The 17,991-nt window shown below is 39.2% G+C and overlaps 1 protein-coding gene and 1 long non-coding RNA gene across 28 annotated transcripts in view; one reads left to right on the top strand and one right to left on the bottom strand.

Annotated features, from left to right (window-relative positions):
• The window catches only part of LOC144309440 (uncharacterized), a 42,991-nt gene that overhangs the window by 17,306 nt on the left and 7,694 nt on the right, over positions 1-17,991 (bottom strand). For 20 of the 27 annotated variants that reach the window (XR_013375432.1, XR_013375429.1, XR_013375419.1 and 17 more), the window contains 4 exons: positions 15,792-15,905; positions 10,399-10,485; positions 1,123-1,194; positions 347-427 (listed from right to left, as the gene is read on the bottom strand). This is a non-coding gene — a long non-coding RNA (uncharacterized LOC144309440). Of the gene's footprint in view, positions 1-346; positions 428-1,122; positions 1,195-10,398; positions 10,953-15,791; positions 15,906-17,991 lie in introns of all 27 variants that reach the window. The other 7 variants (XR_013375422.1, XR_013375443.1, XR_013375423.1 and 4 more) reach the window with 3 other exon arrangements.
• LOC144309438 (leucine-rich repeat-containing protein 37A2-like) lies at positions 5,200-14,978 on the top strand. The gene is made up of 7 exons (XM_077890486.1): positions 5,200-5,358; positions 7,532-9,345; positions 9,745-9,849; positions 12,934-12,983; positions 14,451-14,505; positions 14,587-14,726; positions 14,829-14,978. Exons 1-7 carry the CDS (start codon positions 5,217-5,219, stop codon positions 14,935-14,937), a joined length of 2,415 nt encoding a protein of 804 aa, XP_077746612.1. The 5' UTR covers positions 5,200-5,216; the 3' UTR covers positions 14,938-14,978.

Raw genomic sequence — 17,991 nt, 5'->3', positions numbered from 1 at the left:
AATTCAGAGGTGGAATTTGAAGGACCATGCCCCTATTGGAGAAGCATCATTGTCATGGATTCCCAGGATAGTGTTGACTTGGGTGTTATTTGCTTGGGGCCTTTTATTGCCCATACCAAAGCTGAGTACAGGGAAAGCTGAGAGTGCCATTTATGAGATAGACAAGCCTCTTGGCCTCTTTGTACCTTAGTTTCATTTGAAAAAAAAAAAAAAAGAATGGATTTTAAGACATACTTTTCAGAGTTCATACTGGGCTTAACATCCACTGAACCAATAAATGTATGATGTTTTTACATATTGTTTGTCTGTTTATTTTTTACATGTGTTTATTTTCTATTTCACTTACAGCTTATGTAAAAACTGCATTCCATGCCAGGCCTGAAATGTTCCAAAGCTCACTTCCGTCAATACATTGCAACTAACATTTCTACAAAAAAAGACACAAGCAAAAGAAGAAGGAAAAAAGGTATTCTTTCAGAACATTTACCCTTTGGCAGTGATTCCAATTTATATAGGATGAAACATAATCTCAATACCCTCTCCATATCCTGAAACTATCTCGCTATGGAAGATATGCCTTTTAAAATTTTTTTAGAAATTTAAATTTAAAAAATTTGCATGAAAGATTTATATTTTCATGTTTCTACATGTGTTGCATTAGATACAAATCTGTAAATGCTCAATAAATACTTGTGTTAGGTAATCTTTATTTCTCTAGAAAAATATTTCACATCAGCACTATTGACATTTATGGTTGGATCCTTTTTTAAGAGGGGCTGTCCTGTGCATTATAGGGTGTTTAGTGCCATCTCTGGCCTCTGCCCACTAGATGCCAGTAGCATATCTACAGTCTGACAACCAAAAATGTCTCCAGACACTTCAAATGTCACCTGGGTGCAAAATCACCCTAGTTGAGAACCACTTCTCTAGAATGATTCAGTCTGATCTGTATAATAATTCTTACACTAATCTTTGCTACAGACAAAAAAGATTCGCTACATAATTTTAGTAGCTTTCTACTAATAAAATTACAATCATATTTCAAAATGATTGTAGCAAAGAGGTTTACAATTAAGTTTAACAAAAATTCCAAATATAATGAAATTTATATTTGTAACTTACATAAACTTCAAAAAAGGTAGTGGTTCAAATGTACGTCTTTCAATAGATTGTATCTTATTGCAGGATAAATCTCTAGGAAAAGTAAAAGGAAAATATTGCCTCAATTAGCTATTAGATACCTAACTAGTAGGCTGATAGTATTGAATAAGCAGCTTTTGCCTAAACTCTGAACTTAAGGACTTGTTATTTGAACCTTCCAGAGCCCCTAACTCTCCTCATCTCTCTTAAGAGTCTCACTTTCATAAATGAAAGAAGTAACTACAGCTCTTGATAGATTCTGGAATTAATCTTTCCTGAGAGCAGAAGAATTAATTAGAGGACATTTGAGGCCTCATCAATTTCTAGATTATGAGCTCAAAGTTTTGACCTCCACATAGAATTTCTTTCTTTATTTTGTAAAAGATTTTATTTATTTATTCATATAGACACACAGAGAGAATGAAAGGCAGAGACACAGGCAGAGGGAGAAGCAGGCTCCATACAGGGAGCCTGACATGGGACTGGATCCAAGGTCTCCAGGATCACACCCTGGGCAGAAGGTGGCACTTAACCGGTGAGCCACTCGGGCTGCCCCTATAATTTCTTTTTAAAAAATATTTATTTATTAGAGAGTGTGTGTGCATGCACATGCACAAGTGGGAGGAGCAGAGGAAGAGGGAGAGAGAATCCCAAGCAGACTCCTCACTGAGTCCAAAAACTGTCTTTTGGGGCACCTGCGTGGCTCAGTGGTTGAGCATCTGCTTTTGGCTCAGGTCGTGATCCTGGAGTCCTAGAATCGAGTCCCTTTTCAAGCTCCCCACAGGGAGCCTGCTTCTCCCTCTGCCTATGTCTCTGCCCCTCTCTCTGTATCTCTCATGAATAAATAATTACAATTTTTAAAAATAAATAAATAAAAACTGTCTTTTCATTTCACTGGCCTCTCTATTTTTGTTTTCCATTTTCTTTATTTGTGCCTTGATCTCTATTATGCTATTTCTTCTCCTTATTCAATGATTAATTTTCTTTTCTTTTTTTAATTTCTTAAAAGTGGATACTGGGGAAGCTGAACACCGCATTAGCAACATCCCATATGTTGACATGGTTTCAGTTTTAGTACGAAATAGCTCTTAATTTCTCTTTTGATTTCTTTGACTGGCAGGGTTACTTAGAAGTATGTTGTTTAGTTTCTAAATAATTTGGAGATTTTTCAAATCTGTTCATTTCTAATTTAATTCCATTGTAGTCACAGAACATATGTTGAATGACTTAAATCCTTTTAAACTTATTGAGGCTTGTGTTATACCCATGAATTCTGGTATTAGATGAGCCTATGATCTATTTTGGTAACTATTATGTATCTACTTGAAAAAAATGAGTACTCTGATTTTGGGTGGAGCATTCTATAATGTCAGTTAGGTCAAGTATGTAGATAGTGTTATTCAAGTCTGCTATATCTTTACTGATTTTCTATATATTTTTCTGTCAATTATTTAGAAAGCAATATTGAAATTTCCAACTATAATTGTGTATTTATTTGTCTCTCTTTGCCATTCTCCTTCATATATTTTGAAGTTCTGTTATCAGATGCATAAATTTTTAGGTTATGTCTTTTTTATTAGTTGATATTCCTATAATGATGGAATAACCTCCTTTATCCTTGGTAATATTTTTTTACTTTGAAATGCACTTTGTCTTACAGTAATGTAGCCACCCAAGGTTTCTTTTGATTACTGTTAGCATAGCACAATTTTTTCTATACTTTTAACCTACTTGTATATTTCTATTGCAGATGATTCTTATAGACAGCATATAGTTGGCTTTTGCTTTTTTATATTTTAATTAGGGTGATTATACCATTACACCTAATGTAATTATTAACATGACTACATTTAAAGCTACTAAACTCTCTATGTGTCCCATCTGTTCTTTGTTTTGCTATTTTTTTTCTTTTTCTTCCTACTTTTGGATGACTGAGTACACTTTTAAATTAAATTAAATTAAATTAAATTAAATTAAATTAAATTAAATTTTATTTGTTGGCTAGTTAATTACAACTCAGGTTTTTTTAGTTTAGCAGTAGTTTAATGGCTTGTAGTGTTCATCTTTAACTTTTCACAGTCTATCTTCAAATAATATATGATTTCATGATTGGCATAAGAACCTTACAATATATAATGTACTTCATTTCTCCCTTACTGGCCTTTGTGCTAATGTCTTCATACATTTTGCTTTACTTCTAAACAGCACACTATATTATTTTTTTGTTTAAACAATAAGTTAACTCCTTTAGGAAGTATAGTTGATGTATATTAAATTAGTTTCAGATGTACAACATAGTGATTGAAGAATTAATACCACAATAAGTGTATTACGGTATTATTAACTATATTCCCTACATTGTACTTTTCATCTGGAGACTTACTTTATAACTAGAAGTTTGTACTTCTTACGTCTTTTCACTCATTTTGACCATATCCCCGCCCTCTACTTTAACAGCCACCAGTTTGTTCTCCATATTCATGAATCTGTTTCTCTCTTCTTTTTGTTGTCAGTTTTCATTTGTTTAAGATTCTACATATAAGTGAAATCATATTGTATTCAGATATTTAAATAGTAAGAAAAACCTTATGTATTTACCTTTGGAGTTACCAGTTCTAATGTTCTTCTTCCTTTTGTGTGGATCCACATTTCTATCGCAATCATTTTCCTTCTGCTTGAAAATACTTTCTTTAGCTTTTCTACAGTGTAAATCTACTAATGATGACTTCTTTCAGCTTTTGTATGTCTCAGTCTTTTGTTTTGCTTTTATTTTTGAAAGATCTGGATATAGAATTCTAGTTTGATAGTTGTTGGTCCCCTCTCCGCTTCACTGCTTTAAAGATGTTGCTCTACTGAGTTCCATTAATTCCAACAAGAAATATGTTACCATTGTTATCTCTATTTCCCTATATGTTGTGTGGAGGTTTTTCCTTTGGCTTATTTTTAACATTTTCTCTTTATTGATGGCTTGAGAAGTTTGATTATGATGTGCTTTGGCATAGTTTTGTCCATATTTCTTGTGTTTAGAGTTCATTGACCTTCTTGGATTTGTGGGTTTATTAGGGTTACCTGTTTGGACAATTTGGGGGCTATTATTTTTCAAATTATATTTCTTCTCCCTTGTAGACTCTACGTATGCATATATTAGGCCACTTGAAGTTGTTGTATAACTCACTAAGTAGAGACATGGGTTTCTTAGTCTGGGATTTTTTTTTAAGATTTTATTTATTTGACAGAGAGTGAGAGCACAAGCAGGGGGAGCAGAGGAGAGGGAGAAGTAGGCTCTCTGCTGAGGAGCAAAACTGATGTGGAGCTCGATCTTGGGACCCGGGGATCATGACCTGAGCCGAAGGCAGACATTTAACTGATTGAGCCACCCTGGTGCCTCATCAGTCTGGTTTTCTTTAACATAAGAAATATTGTTATAACTTTTTTTATAAAGATTTTATAATTTATTTAAGAGAAAGAAGAGAGCACACGTGGGTGGGGCAGAGGAATCTCAAGCAGACTTACAGTGATCTAGGAGCCCAGTGAGGGGCTTGATCTTATGAGCCTGAGATCATGACCTGAGTTGAAACCAAAAGTCAGATGCTTAACCAACAGTGGCACCCAGGCACCCCAGTTATAGTAACTTTTTAAACATCCTTGTCTGCTAGTTGTAACACCTGTGTAGATTTTGGGTTAGTTTTGATTGATTGCTTTCTATCCTTGATGTGGGCCATATTTTAGACTTACTCAGACTCTTCTTAGAAGTCTACCCTCTTCCTGTATGCTCTTAACCCAAAGTGAGACTTTTGGGTCAGAAGGAGATACTTCTGAACTGAACTACTGATCAATGTCACCCAGTTCTTATCTCTGTCTTATTCTAGGTATATCATACCCCCTACCATCCTTACCTATTGGTTGAGCACCTCTGTCCTTCTCTTTATTTATAATATTCATGAGCAACAATTGGCCAACTGGTCCCTACTCAACCCTACCCAACCATCATATGCCACAAGAATTCCTTTATGCAGAGCCCTGTGAAGACCTTGGCCTGAATCTTCTACTCAAGTAACCCCTTTACCACTAATATAATGCTCTGTGTTTCCATTTATAGGATATTACCTAGCCGTATGTCCTGTTGTCTCTGCCAACTCAAAAATAATATTGAGGTTGTTTGCAAGACAGTCAAGCTGCATTGTGACGGTGAATGTTTGACAAATGCCACACGTTGTGGTGAGTTTGAATTGCCTCATGATATATATATAATATTTATATTTAAAGATTTTATTTATGAGAGAGAGAGAGAGAGGCAGAGGGAGAAGCAGGATCCATATAGGGAGCCTGATGTGGGACTTGATCCCAGGACTCCAGGATCACGCCCTAGGCTGAAGGCAGGTGCTAAACCGCTGAGCCAACCAGGAATCACCTCATGGTATATTTTAAATTTTATTTATGTTTTAATTTTTATTTTTAATCAACAATGATCAATTTTTAACTAATGATGTCACTGCATTATTTTTATTCACTTACAGTTCAAACCCCTAAATTTCTTTTTTTTTTTCAAAGATTTATTTGAGAGAGAGAGAGATGTGAGTCGAAGGAGGGGCAGAGGGAGAGAATCTCAAACAGATTCCCCACTGAGTGTGGAGCCCATTGCAGGGCTCAATCCCATGACCTTGAAATCATGACCTGAGCTGAAACCAAGAGTTGTATGCTTAACCCACTGAGCCACACAGGCACCCTTAAAATCCCTAAATTTATAAGAACTATTCCTTTGTTATAAGTCAGATTCTCAGTTACATTATTAAATTAATTACTCCCAAATGAAAACATATGCATCATAATTTGTAAACGAATTTCATATGTATCAGAACTCAGGTCCCCCTTGTCTTATATGACAAGTGGAGATATATTTTTGTTTATTGTTTGTTTTTACAAGTTATCAAGAGTAAAAGTGATGCTGATTTATAGATAAAGTTTATTCAGAGCCTGAGAGTTCCTGTTCCCTAACCAGAAGCTGCTGCCTTCTTATGGATACAGAGCACTCTTCTATTCTTGGACTGTCCAACTCTGAACTTTTTCTGAATCCTCAGCTTTTCTATCCAAAAACACTCAGATACTTTTAAGTATTTTTCTGTATACTATGTTTTATTGGCACTAACTTCATGACTTCCAAAATGTGCTTCTGCACCCAGATAGCTTGAATATGGTTCCCTATCAATGATCTAGGGTACATCATAAATAACACTTTGCTACCTCTGTAAATACAATGTTGCTTATTTTTCAAAACAATTTTTTACTAATTACTCCCTTATCTCTTAGAGGTGGGCAGAATAGGCATGTTTAGCCTCCTTTTACAGGTGAGGAAAAATTAGATCAGAGGTGTTAAGTACTGTTGCCTAGCACTCAAGTGTCCCGTTTAGGGCTCTCTACAAGCCCGTTGCTCCTCCTTTCTTGTGACCTTTATTACCTCCTCCTCTGACTCTCATCAACACCGCTGAAAATACTTCTAATTCTTCTGGAAATGAAACTCGGTTGGATGATACTGTGCATGTACACAAGCCATATGCTGACTTTCATGTAGTGGGAAGCTCTGGATGGTACCCTAATAACTAAAGCTAGAAATATTAGAAATGAAAGTGAAGTATATTTCTTCACATTCTGACAAAAAATTTCTTTATCCCTTCTGCATTTTAAAACCTCAAGTATTATTCCATTGATTTATCGAACATTCCACATTGGCATATCTCTCATACCTGGAAAATCTCTTAGCCTACACTCGTTCCCTGCCCAATTTAAGCAAAGAGCCAGGGTGGACTTAGTGCTTTTTTTCTGTCTAGAGCTTATGTTTTGTGTGAGCTGCAATATATGGGAGCAGGGACCAAGCATAGTAATTGATGGGTAGATGGAGAGGGCATGTCCAGATGAGGCCCTACTAGCAGTGGGTGTTTTCATGGGCATCTGTGATAGTAGCAAGAAAACAAGCACACTGAAGAGATAGAAGGAGGAAACCCCCTGCTCCCACTGCATCTGAAGCAGTACAGGACAGGGTATATGAATACCAGGAGTCACAGTAGATTTGCAGACAGTTTAGCTGAGTGTCTTCCAGACTTGGCTTTTCTTAAGTGCTAGATAATTGGCCCTTGGAGACCAAGGATTATGGAATAATCCTAAATGTAGTCATTCACGTTGTGAAAGGTTCTGAAGAAATAGCCATTTAAAAAAATACCCTTTTCTCCTTTTGTTGTTGCCAATATAGGTTCAAGTTTGAGTTTGTGTCCTTGATAATGGTACTCAGATATTTGCTGGTTCTTAATTTTTATGACTGGGATGTATGACTGCGGACTGACAAAAACTGTGCTATCAGCCTTTCATTATCAAAACTAGTCTCTTCTTTTTCTGACAGATGAAAAAGTATCTATAATGAATGTAGAAGGATCATTCATGAAGGTATTAAAAGCCCGGAAGAAGAGTACCAGTACTGAGCTGACAATTGAGCCAGAGAAGGCATCCTCAGACAAAAATGGCATCGGTCTGTCAGCCTTTATGAATGAGCAGTTAGACTTTAATGATGAAAGTGATGTTATCAGTGCGCTGAATTACATATTACCTTATTTCTCAGAGGGAAATGTAGAAGATGTAGAATCAACATTACTACCATTCATTAAAACTCTGTTTTCAAATGTTCAAGATGGAGACAAGCCTGTGGGTTACTTGAAAAACAACACAAAGAGCCCTTCTCTTGAACCTGGACCCAACAATTCAACTTACAAAAATAAACTGAGGAAACTCTCTTTCCTGGAAAATTTGTTAGATGCAGAAATTCAAGAAAAAATTGATGAGGTAAAAAAGAAAGAAAAAACTGCCATGCTTATACCTCCCGGGATTTTAGGTCCCAAATTTAAACGCCAAATCTTTCCAAAGAAATTGGAAACTGCCCAAGGACAGGAAAAGACCCTTCCCAAGGCTAAGAATGTACGGAAGAGGCGGTTTAGAAAAAACAGGGTTCTCAAGGGCCCCAAGGACCTACAGAAAAGGCACTACAAGGAAGTGGACGTTCAGAGCACCCAAGGGAAACAGAGTGCCCAGTCATTTGTGAAGAACATGGCCAAAGAAAGAAGGCTCAGTGGACCATCCCCAAGGGAGCTGGAGGAGCTTCACATGGCCCAGAGGCCCAGGAAATTAGTGGGAAACTCCATCCACACAGAGTCTTCATTCATAAAGGAGCACAAGGCAGCAGCCTCTTCTTTCCCGAAGCAATACATAATGGGCAGGCCTTCTGCCTCCACTGCTCCAAAATCCCTACCTAAGGTGAGAAACAAATCAGAAGACTTAACCTACCCCATTGTTGTTTTAGAAGATGCGAATGCTAGAGTTAGGGAAATGGAGATTTCCAGACCAGTCTCGCATTCTGGAAAAAAGTATATTTTCCATAAAATTCGCTCACGTATAGTCCAAAGAACACCCAAGACCAAAAAAAGTAAAAAGTTCAGAAAGAAAAACTCACTCTCGAATAGATTGATGCCTGCACAGAGGCCTCCATTGCCTGCCGTCAGGAGCCTCATCGATTCCCCTTCACAGGAGGCTATTTCATCTTCAGAAAAACGAACTCAGGAAAATCCTTTTCCAGAATTATTTACTCTTTCAGAACCTTCTAAAGAAAACACTACTGTAGAAAACACTACTGCACAGAATGCTTCTGAAGAAATTATTTCTCCAGGAAGCACTACTGTATCAGAACAAACTCCCCCTGAATTCACAAACCGTAGGAATCTTTCCAATACATATTCTACTACCACCAGAGACAACTTTGTGCCGACTGTTAAACAAACCAATGAAACACAATGGGAATACCACAACTTGGTCACTGACTTGCCCCCAAAGCCCACAGGCTTCAGTGTTGCAAAGCTCTCATCCGCAGGTGATCTATTTGAAATTCAGCTAAACCAGCAGCTACGGTCCCTCATCCCGAATAATGACGTGAGAAGGCTCATTTCTCATGTTATCCGGACTTTGAAAATGGACTGCTCTGAGACCAATGTGCAACTGGCTTGTGCCAAGCTTATCTCCAGAACAGGCCTCCTGATGAAGCTTCTCAGCGAGCAGCAGGAAGTAAAGGTGTCCAAGGCAGAGTGGGATACAGACCAATGGAAGACTGAGAACTATATCAATGAGAGCACAGAAGCCCAGAGTGAACAGAAAGAGCAGAAGTCAAGTGAGGTGAGGATAACTCCTGAACCATGGGGTCTGAACTTTTAGTCAGTTTAGGACATGCAATTAAAGCACCCACGCACAAGGACCAGGGCCTCCCAGTCTGGGTCTTGTCTTAGCCATTAATGTTGGCTGAGACAGTGATCTGCCACTTTGCTCATTTAGAGAATGGTGCCACTCTTCCCAGGTAGATGAGAAGAGGACTTAACATACAAGATAAATATATTATTGAAGAAAGGGCTAATGATAAAATTATATAACACATTAGATTTGGTATATTTCTTAAGAACCTATACGCCACTCCACTGAAAGAATGAGGTTTTAGAGTAGCTTAAGAATAGTTAGCTTTCATCCTTTTCTTTGATTTCTAAAAAATTGTTCTTTGTTTTTTGTTTTTTGTTTTTTTAGCTCACAAAAGAAGTTCCAGGTTATGGCTATAACAACAAACTCATCTTGGCAATATCTGTGACTGTAGTAGTAATGATTTTGATTATAGTTTTCTGTCTCATTGAGGTAAGAACAACCATTAATTCAGATTTCCAGAAAATCTTTTGTCTTTATAATAGATTCAGAATTTACAAACTTAAAATCAAAGCCACTTTCTCACTTACTGATACTTGGTATTTCTCTTCTGTCTGACAGACTGACATGTACTTCATTCTTTTATTGCAAAGTATATTCTGGGGATTTTTATTTTATTTTATTTTTTTAAAGAGAAGCAATTCTTTTTTTTTTTTAAGATTTTATTTATTCACGAGAGACACAGAGAGGCTGAGACACAGGCAGAGGGAGAAGCAGGCTCCATGCAAGGAGCCTGATGTGGGACTTGATCCTGGGTCCCCAGGATCACACAATGGGCTACAGGCAGTGCTAAACCGCTATGCCACTGGGGCTGCCCTATTCTGGGGATTTTTAAAGGAACTTTCCATTGCCAGGTGATTTATGGATTATAAACAAGGCAACAAGCCATTAGACTGTTTTGGGACGTTAGGCTTAAGAAGGCCAAGTTAACATGATAGTAACATTTCCTCAACTCAAAATTCTGTGGTTAGATGTACTCACCAGCCACTTTCAGACTACCACTGATTTCTTTCCTTGGTTGAAATGATGAGAGATAGTATCCACCCTCATGGAGCTATATCAGTCATCCTGGAAAAAAGGACATGGCTTAAAGATAAAAATATCATCTTGTTGATTAATTAGATTTACTCAGCAGCTTTTTCCACACACTGAATTATGTGAATAGTTTTGGTTAAAATACTGTAGCTAAAATCCTGCATCAGGCTACTCCAAAGCATGTCATGTTTATAGTCACCTGTGCTGGAGGTTGCCTGTTTACCTTTTCTTCAGTTCCATAATGACTTGGCACTGGTTTATGCCAAGCATAGGAAGAAGAATTTTCCATATCCAATTTCATGCCCACAACCCTGGGAGGACAATATTACCATCCCTCTTTCATACATAAAAGGGGATCAGCTTAAGGCTCCAGTGGCAAAACCCAAAGCAGAACCCAGTTTTACTTAACTGCAAATCCTGTGCTCTTATTCCACTGTTCTGTCTCCTTAAAGATGAAAACACTGGCCAGCATTTGAAACACTGAAATTCAGTGGAAGCCACTGAAAGGATTAATATATTTAATATGAAAAGAGTTTTATCAGTCACCAGAAGATGACCAACAATCCAAGGGTGAAGGGGGCGAGACTACAAGAAATGGGAGATGTTTTGAGTCTGTCACCATATATGCGAGTTCTTTCCTTGTGGCCTATGGGATGTGGGTCTTGTTAGCGAGGCCTTTGTTGCCTTTATACTGTCTTCGTCTATACTTATATTTGTTATAATTTATATTTTTCAACCTGTATAGATCTGTTTTGTTTTTAGGTATGGTTGAGGTAGGGGATCTAACATTTTCCCCCTACAGAAAGAACCAGTTACTTTAAAATCTTTTATTGAATGGTTCATTCTTTCTTAACAGATCTAAAATACTATTTTTTTGTAAGATTTTATTTATTCATGAGACACACACACACAGAGACAGAGACATAGGCAGAGAGAAAAGCAGGCTCGTCTCAGGGAGCCCAATGTGAGACTTGATCCCCAGACCCGGGTTCACCCTATGAGTCAAAGGCAGATGCTCTACCACTCAGCCACCCAGGCGTCTCTAAAATACTTTTCTTATCTGGATTCTTATCAGTCCAGTTTCCTTTCCCATATCACACTATATACTTAATTCCAATTGCTTTATAATAACCTATTTTGATGTCTGGTAGAGTTACGCTCATGCTCTTTGATCTCCTTTTTCATACATTTCATAGCTAGACTTGCATATCCCTTTACCAAATGTCAGCTGGCCAGTTTTTATTTAAAAAAAAGAAAAACTATCTTGGGATTTGAATAGGATTGCATTGAGTTTGAGGAGAATTGACATCTTTGCAATATTCTAGGAACATGGTATCATCATGTATTCATTTCTTAAAGTCCTTCAGAAGAATTTTAATGTTTTCATCTCAAAGGTCTTCCCCATTCTTTGCTGTAAGTTTATTCCTAGGTACTTTATGTCTTTTATTGATATTTTTTAATCTTTTTTTAAGATTTTATTTATTTATTCATGAGACACACACAGAGAGAGGCAGGGACACAGGCAGAGGGAGAAGCAGGCTCCATGCAGGGAGCCTGATGTGGGAGTCGATCCCGGGACTCCAGGATCACACCCTAGGCGGAAGGCAGGCACTAAACCATAGAGCCACCGAGGTATCCTTCCTTTTATTGATATTATAAATGGAACCATTCTTCCATTTGTTAATTAGTTATTTGTGGAACGTAAAAAAGCTATTGCATTTTGCATGTTGAGCTCTTGATTTTGTATTTAGCCATCTTACTGAATTCTCAGAGCACTTCCAGTAAAATTTATTTTTCTATTTTTTTAAAGATTTTATTTATTCATGAGAGACAGAGAGAAGCAGAGACACAGGCAGAGGGAGAAGCAGGGTCCATTCAGGGACCCTGATGTGGGACTTGATCCCAGGACCCTGGGATCATGCACTTAGCCAGAGGCAGGCGCTCAACTGCTGAGATACCCAGGCATCCCACTACAGTAAAATTTAAGTTGACTCTCTTGGGCCTTTTAGGTTGTCCATAATTTCATATGCCAATATGTTTTGTTTCTTACTTTCCAATACTTAATTTTTCCTATTGCATTGAGATGCCTGGAATCTTTAAAAGAAGTGTTTTCCTATTGCATTGATTAGGACCTCTTCAACGTGATGAATAGTAACAGGAATAATAGGCATTGAACTCTTGTCCTTGACTTTAAAACAATGTTGCTATTTAGGTTTCTGGTAGATACTTTTCTTTTCTTACTTCTAAGAATTTTTATTAGGAATTACCTGTTGGATGTCATCTAAAACAGTCAATAAAATGTATTGCCAGATGCACACAAGTTCCCAAGTTGGGACTATGGAAGAGTCAAAGGACTACTAAAAAATAGAATTCCTGCTCTCCAAAAAGGCTGAATAAGACTTAAAATACAAAGGAATGAATACAGATTTGGAGGCATGGTCATTGAGATGGGTACCTGTGATATGTTTTCTTCCAAAACAGATTTATTCTCATAGAGCAGCACCAGTGGAAGATGAAGAAGGAGGCTCAAGGTAAATTGGCAATTATTAAAGCAGAATTTCAGAACTAGATTTTAGAACTCCTATTTCACTCCCCTTGTTTTACACCCAGGAAACTACCAAAGGCAGAAAGAATATTGATTTGGTCTAATGCTTTGCCTGGATCCAGCAAAATTAGCTTCCCAGACAAATCTGAGTTAGAATGGAACTGACACAGAGCATCTACTGTCACTACTCCTTTAAAGAAAAAGGGTGGAGAGGGGTTGGGTGCACCTGTTCCTGCTGGTAGTGACCATCAGGCCTGGCTACAGAGTCTTGGGCTAAGAGGCCTAGTCTTCAAGGCTGATGGAAGGCAGAAAAATAGGACTCCTTCCTGTAAAGTGGCAGGAAAACTTCCCTCCTCCTCCTAGTTTTTGATCCACCACTCTCCATTCCCTTTGTCCAGACTCCATAGACTGTTAACTGGGAGAGGCCTTAGGTAATAGTTTGTCTCTTCCTTTTATAATAAGGAAATGGAGAAGAAAGGGAAGGTAAATTGCCCCATGGGCATACTGCTACTGAGTGTCAGAAGATGGTTCCTTTCCAGAGGGGCACTTCTCCTCTGATTATACTGTTCTTGGGCTGCGAGCTACATTTTATGTCACAACTCCGTACATACATACTGTCAAGACATAAGCAGGTTTTTAAAAATATTTTTTAATTTATTCATGAGAGACGCAGAGAGAGAAGCAGAGAGATAGAGGGATAAGCAGGCTCCTCTCATGGAGCCTAATGTGGAGTCCATCCCCAGACCAGGACCACACACGCCCTGAGCCAAAGGCATTACTAAACTGCTGAGCCACCTGGGCGAGCCAACATAAGCAGTTTCTAAGACAAACTTACTATACATTCTGATTCTTTCTATATTGTTTATATTCAAAAATAATATTTTGTGTTTTAGTGCTGGCTGTGACCTTCCTCACTCACTCATTAGCCACTGCCTGCAATGAGAAAGTCAGTGAGTTAGGTAACTTTGTTGGTTGGACTCGTGCATTTATTTGGTGTGAATCAACTTGTAGGATAAAGCAGCTAGGAAAATAGAAACACCTCTCTCTCCTCCTCCCCAGCAAATGATGCCTATGAGACAAAGTCCAAAGGGGACCAAAGTAAACTGCTTCTGGAGAGAGTAAGGTGCTTCTGTGTTATAGTTGCACAGTCTGTTCACTGCACGAGGGCACTTGGCCATAGGCCCAGGTGAGCAGGATGAAAATCTTGCTTATACTCAATGCCAAGCCACATACAAAGGCCTCCCCAGAGAAATTGTGGGGCCATTATGGACAGACATGGGAAAATTCTGGAAGTGTAGCATGCATGGGATTATTTTCAGGATCCGAGGTCTGTAGTGATTTTGCTTCCTGTGATTATGGACTGAGATGTCCTAATAGGACCAGAGATACACATTGTGAGAGGCATGGGAAATGGCGTGAATCACTAATTGTCTGCATATGTGTTTCCTCCAAGGCTCTTCTTTAATTCTCTGCTGCATAAGAGATGTTCAATCCAACGGGAGAATCAGGTAAATCTGAGGAAGATAAAGTCCCATGGCTGGAGAGAGCAGGGGAAATGCAGAATTAACAATGTCCTTTCTGTTTTCTAGGGCTTTTTCTGGAGAAGGTGGCCACTTTGGCTTCGGGACATGTACAGACCTCTCAATGCCACACGGAAGAAAAACATGGCACAGAAGCTACACGACAGGGATTCTTCTGATGAGGATGAGATTTTCAACAAGGAACCAGGGTACCTGATTGGGGACAATTTATACTTCTTTTCTAAAATGAGTTAATTATGAAAAGTTTAATTGTTCCTTTACAGAGTTAAAGGCATTCTTCTTTTTTGCAGAGAGAAAGGTGATGCCCCAGTAGAGAAGCCTCGGGCTGCAGATTCAGCTGCTGAAGACCTGGGTGAGGAGAGCGACAGTGAACTCCGCACCGTCATCGTCCTCAAGTGACTTTGTCCTGCCTCAGGCTGTCTATAAAGTTTATTTTTATTTTTATTAAAAAATTTATTTTTTATTGGTGTTCAATTTGCCAACATATAGAATAGCACCCAGTGCTCATCCCATAAAGTGCCCCCGTCAGTGCCTGTGACCCAGTCACCCCTACACCCCGCCCAGCTCCCCTTCTACCACCCCTAGTTCGTTTCCTAGAGTTAGGAGTCTTTTATGTTCTGTCTCCCTTTCTGATATTTCCTACTCATTTTTTTCTCCTTTCCCGTTTATTCCCTTTCATTATTTTTTGTATTCCCCAAATGAATGAGACCATATAATGTTTGTCCTTCTCCGATTGACTTATTTCACTCAGCATAATACCCTCCAGTTCCATCCACGTCGAAGCAAATGGTGGGTATTTGTCGTTTCTAATGGCTGAGTAATATTCCATTGTATACATAGACCACATCTTCTTTATCCATTCATCTTTCGATGGACACCGAGGCTCCTTCCACACTTTGGCTATTGTGGACATTGCTGCTAGAAACATCGGGGTGCAGGTGTCTTGGCGTTTCATTGCATCTGTATCTTTGGGGTAAATCCCCAGCAGTGCAATTGCTGGGTCGTAGGGCAGATCTATTTTTAACTCTTTGAGGATCCTCCACACGGTTTTCCAGAGTGGCTGCACTAGTTCACATTCCCACCATAAAGTTTATTTTCTGATAATGGCTTCTCAGCATTGCTTGTAAAATACTTATTTTTCTCATATTAAAAATGTATAAATTAATAACCAATTCTAGCCATGTGGTAAGGAATTAAAATGGAAATAAACATGTATATACAGGTAACAGGGGACATTGGTGAGAGGAACAGACCTGAATCTAGAATCCCTCGTGGGAGACTGTACTTCCACAAGAGGCAGTGCCCGCAAGGAAGGATGAATAGGAGTATCTTCCCCTCGTTTCCCCAATAAAACCAGTGTCTGAAAACTGGAAAACATATCTATTAAATCAATTGGCAGTTTATTCTGGTGCTCTCCCCCCTGGTTCACCAAATACAAGTTATTCACAACATGCTTGACCTGCCCATAGAAGATTATCTGTTTCTGGCCCCTCTTGTAAGATTTTTAGCATTACCAGAATATTTGGATCACTGAGCCTAGCTCCACAGTAGGGCTAAGGCCTCTTTTTCTTCCCAAGCACTCAAACTCATACACAAAATATGTGCCCTGTCTTGGCATAGGGGGTTCTTCATTGTTACAAGCTATAGATAATTCACATTGGGGTATTTTGTTCCTTTTCTTTAAAAAAAAATAATCCCAACCCTTGGATAGCTAGCAGGGAGGGGCTGGAGGGCTAGGGTAAAGAAAAATGTGTGAGGGTGGTAATTACCCAAGACTGCCCTCCTCACTCCTTTATGTCAGAAAATATATTGGTGGTGCCACTTACCCATTCTCATGGACCACCCTACTAGCCTCTCCTGACTCCACTGAGGGTCAGATGTGTGCTACCAGGCCGCCCACCACCAAACCTACTACTGCCTTCCTCAACCAACACAGATAATGAAGCACAGGGATAATGAAGCACAATCTGTGGAAGAAGCACAACTCCCTCCACTTCTGGGATGCCAGGGTGGCTCAGATGGTTAAGCATCCATCCCTTGGTATCAGCTCCGGTCATAATGTCTTACAAGGAATGGATGCTCACCACTGTGGGGCTAGCAGTGGTGAATGTCAGGTTACTTTAGTTTTTATTTTTATTTTTTATTTTTTTCAGGTTACTTTACCACAGCTGCTTTCCATACATTCAAAGCTGCTGCTGCCACTCAAAAGTCAGTACATTTTGGGAACCCACTGCTGAAGTCACTGCAGCCCTCCATGGTCCCAAGCCTGTGACTGGCAACATGGAGTCCCAACATGTAGCCTGTGCATCTGCTACTGCAGAGGAGAAAAGAATGGTTTCCACCTCCTTTTCACCCCCTAGATTTTATTGGCAGAACTCTGCTGTCAAGGGAATCTGTGAAATGTGGTTTGTGGGCTTCTAGCACCTGCAAAGAAAGGGATAGAAGTGGGTAGCTAGAGCCAACCAATACTATCTAACAAATGGGTGGGTGTTAAAGTCTTTCTAAAAGGAAGGTGTTGTCTACATGGAGTAGTAACATGGTGGAGAGCTAGCTAAGTCAGAAACACAAAAGGTGTCATTTTAGCTGGGCAGCAGGTTAAGGTACCAGATACTGGATACCAATCACATGCAGTCATCCCCAGAGGTGACTGGAGAAGCACTTGGAGTTGATTCTTAGTTTGGCCTCCAGAATGTTCTCACTGGAATGAAAGCTGGATGGACTAATGGCAGTGAGGTATCTGAGAAAACATAGCCCCCATTCAAAAGGGCTGCCAGAGGAAACGGTGTCCATAGGGAAATAGAGTTTCTAAAAATGTGGCTTTGTGGGGATCCCTGGGTGGCTCAGTGGTTGAGTGCCTGCCTTCGGCCCAGGGCGTGATCCTGGAGTCCTGGGATCGAGTCCCACATCGGGCTTCCTGCATGAAGCCTGCTTCTCCCTCTGCCTGTGCTCTGCCTCTCTCTCTCTCTCACACATGAATAAATAAATAAAATCTTTTTAAAAAAAATATGGCCTTTGGACCTCTAAACTCAAACATCCTTGGGATGCTTATTTAAAAGGCTGATCTTCGGATCCCTGGGTGGTGCAGCGGTTTAGCGCCTGACTTTGGCCCAGGGCGCGATCCTGGAGACCTGGGATAGAATCCCACGTCGGGCTCCCGGTGCATGGACCCTGCTTCTCCCTCTGCCTGTGTCTCTGCCTCTCTCTCTCTCTCTGTGTGTGTGACTATCATAAATAAATAAAAATTTTTAAAAAAATAATAAAAGGCTGATCCTGAAAAATAAGCAAATTAATTTTAAAAGCTGATCCTGAACATCTCCCCTGTCAAAAACAAACCAAACCAGGCATACTTAAAGTGGTCCAGACAGATTTCCAAAGTAATAGAATATTGCAGTGGCACAGGGAAAAGGGTTCATCATGAACAGAACTCAACTGGGATAAGTACAGAGGTGACTG

Source organism: Canis aureus, unplaced genomic scaffold (assembly GCF_053574225.1).
Source record: "Canis aureus isolate CA01 unplaced genomic scaffold, VMU_Caureus_v.1.0 NW_027326404.1_RagTag, whole genome shotgun sequence".
NCBI lineage: Eukaryota > Metazoa > Chordata > Mammalia > Carnivora > Canidae > Canis > Canis aureus.
The sequence above is the reverse complement of the archived record's forward strand: the minus strand, read 5'-3'. Positions and strand labels throughout refer to the sequence as shown.

Excerpts from the sequence above, each read along its gene's own strand:
- LOC144309438 (XM_077890486.1), top strand. The coding sequence starts at position 5,217 with ATGCTCTGTGTTTCCATTTATAGGATATTACCTAGCCGTATGTCCTGT. Across the intron at positions 14,506-14,586 it reads CAATCCAACGGGAGAATCAG|GGCTTTTTCTGGAGAAGGTG; the intron begins GTAAATCTGAGG and ends TCTGTTTTCTAG. Across the intron at positions 14,727-14,828 it reads ATTTTCAACAAGGAACCAGG|AGAGAAAGGTGATGCCCCAG; the intron begins GTACCTGATTGG and ends TCTTTTTTGCAG.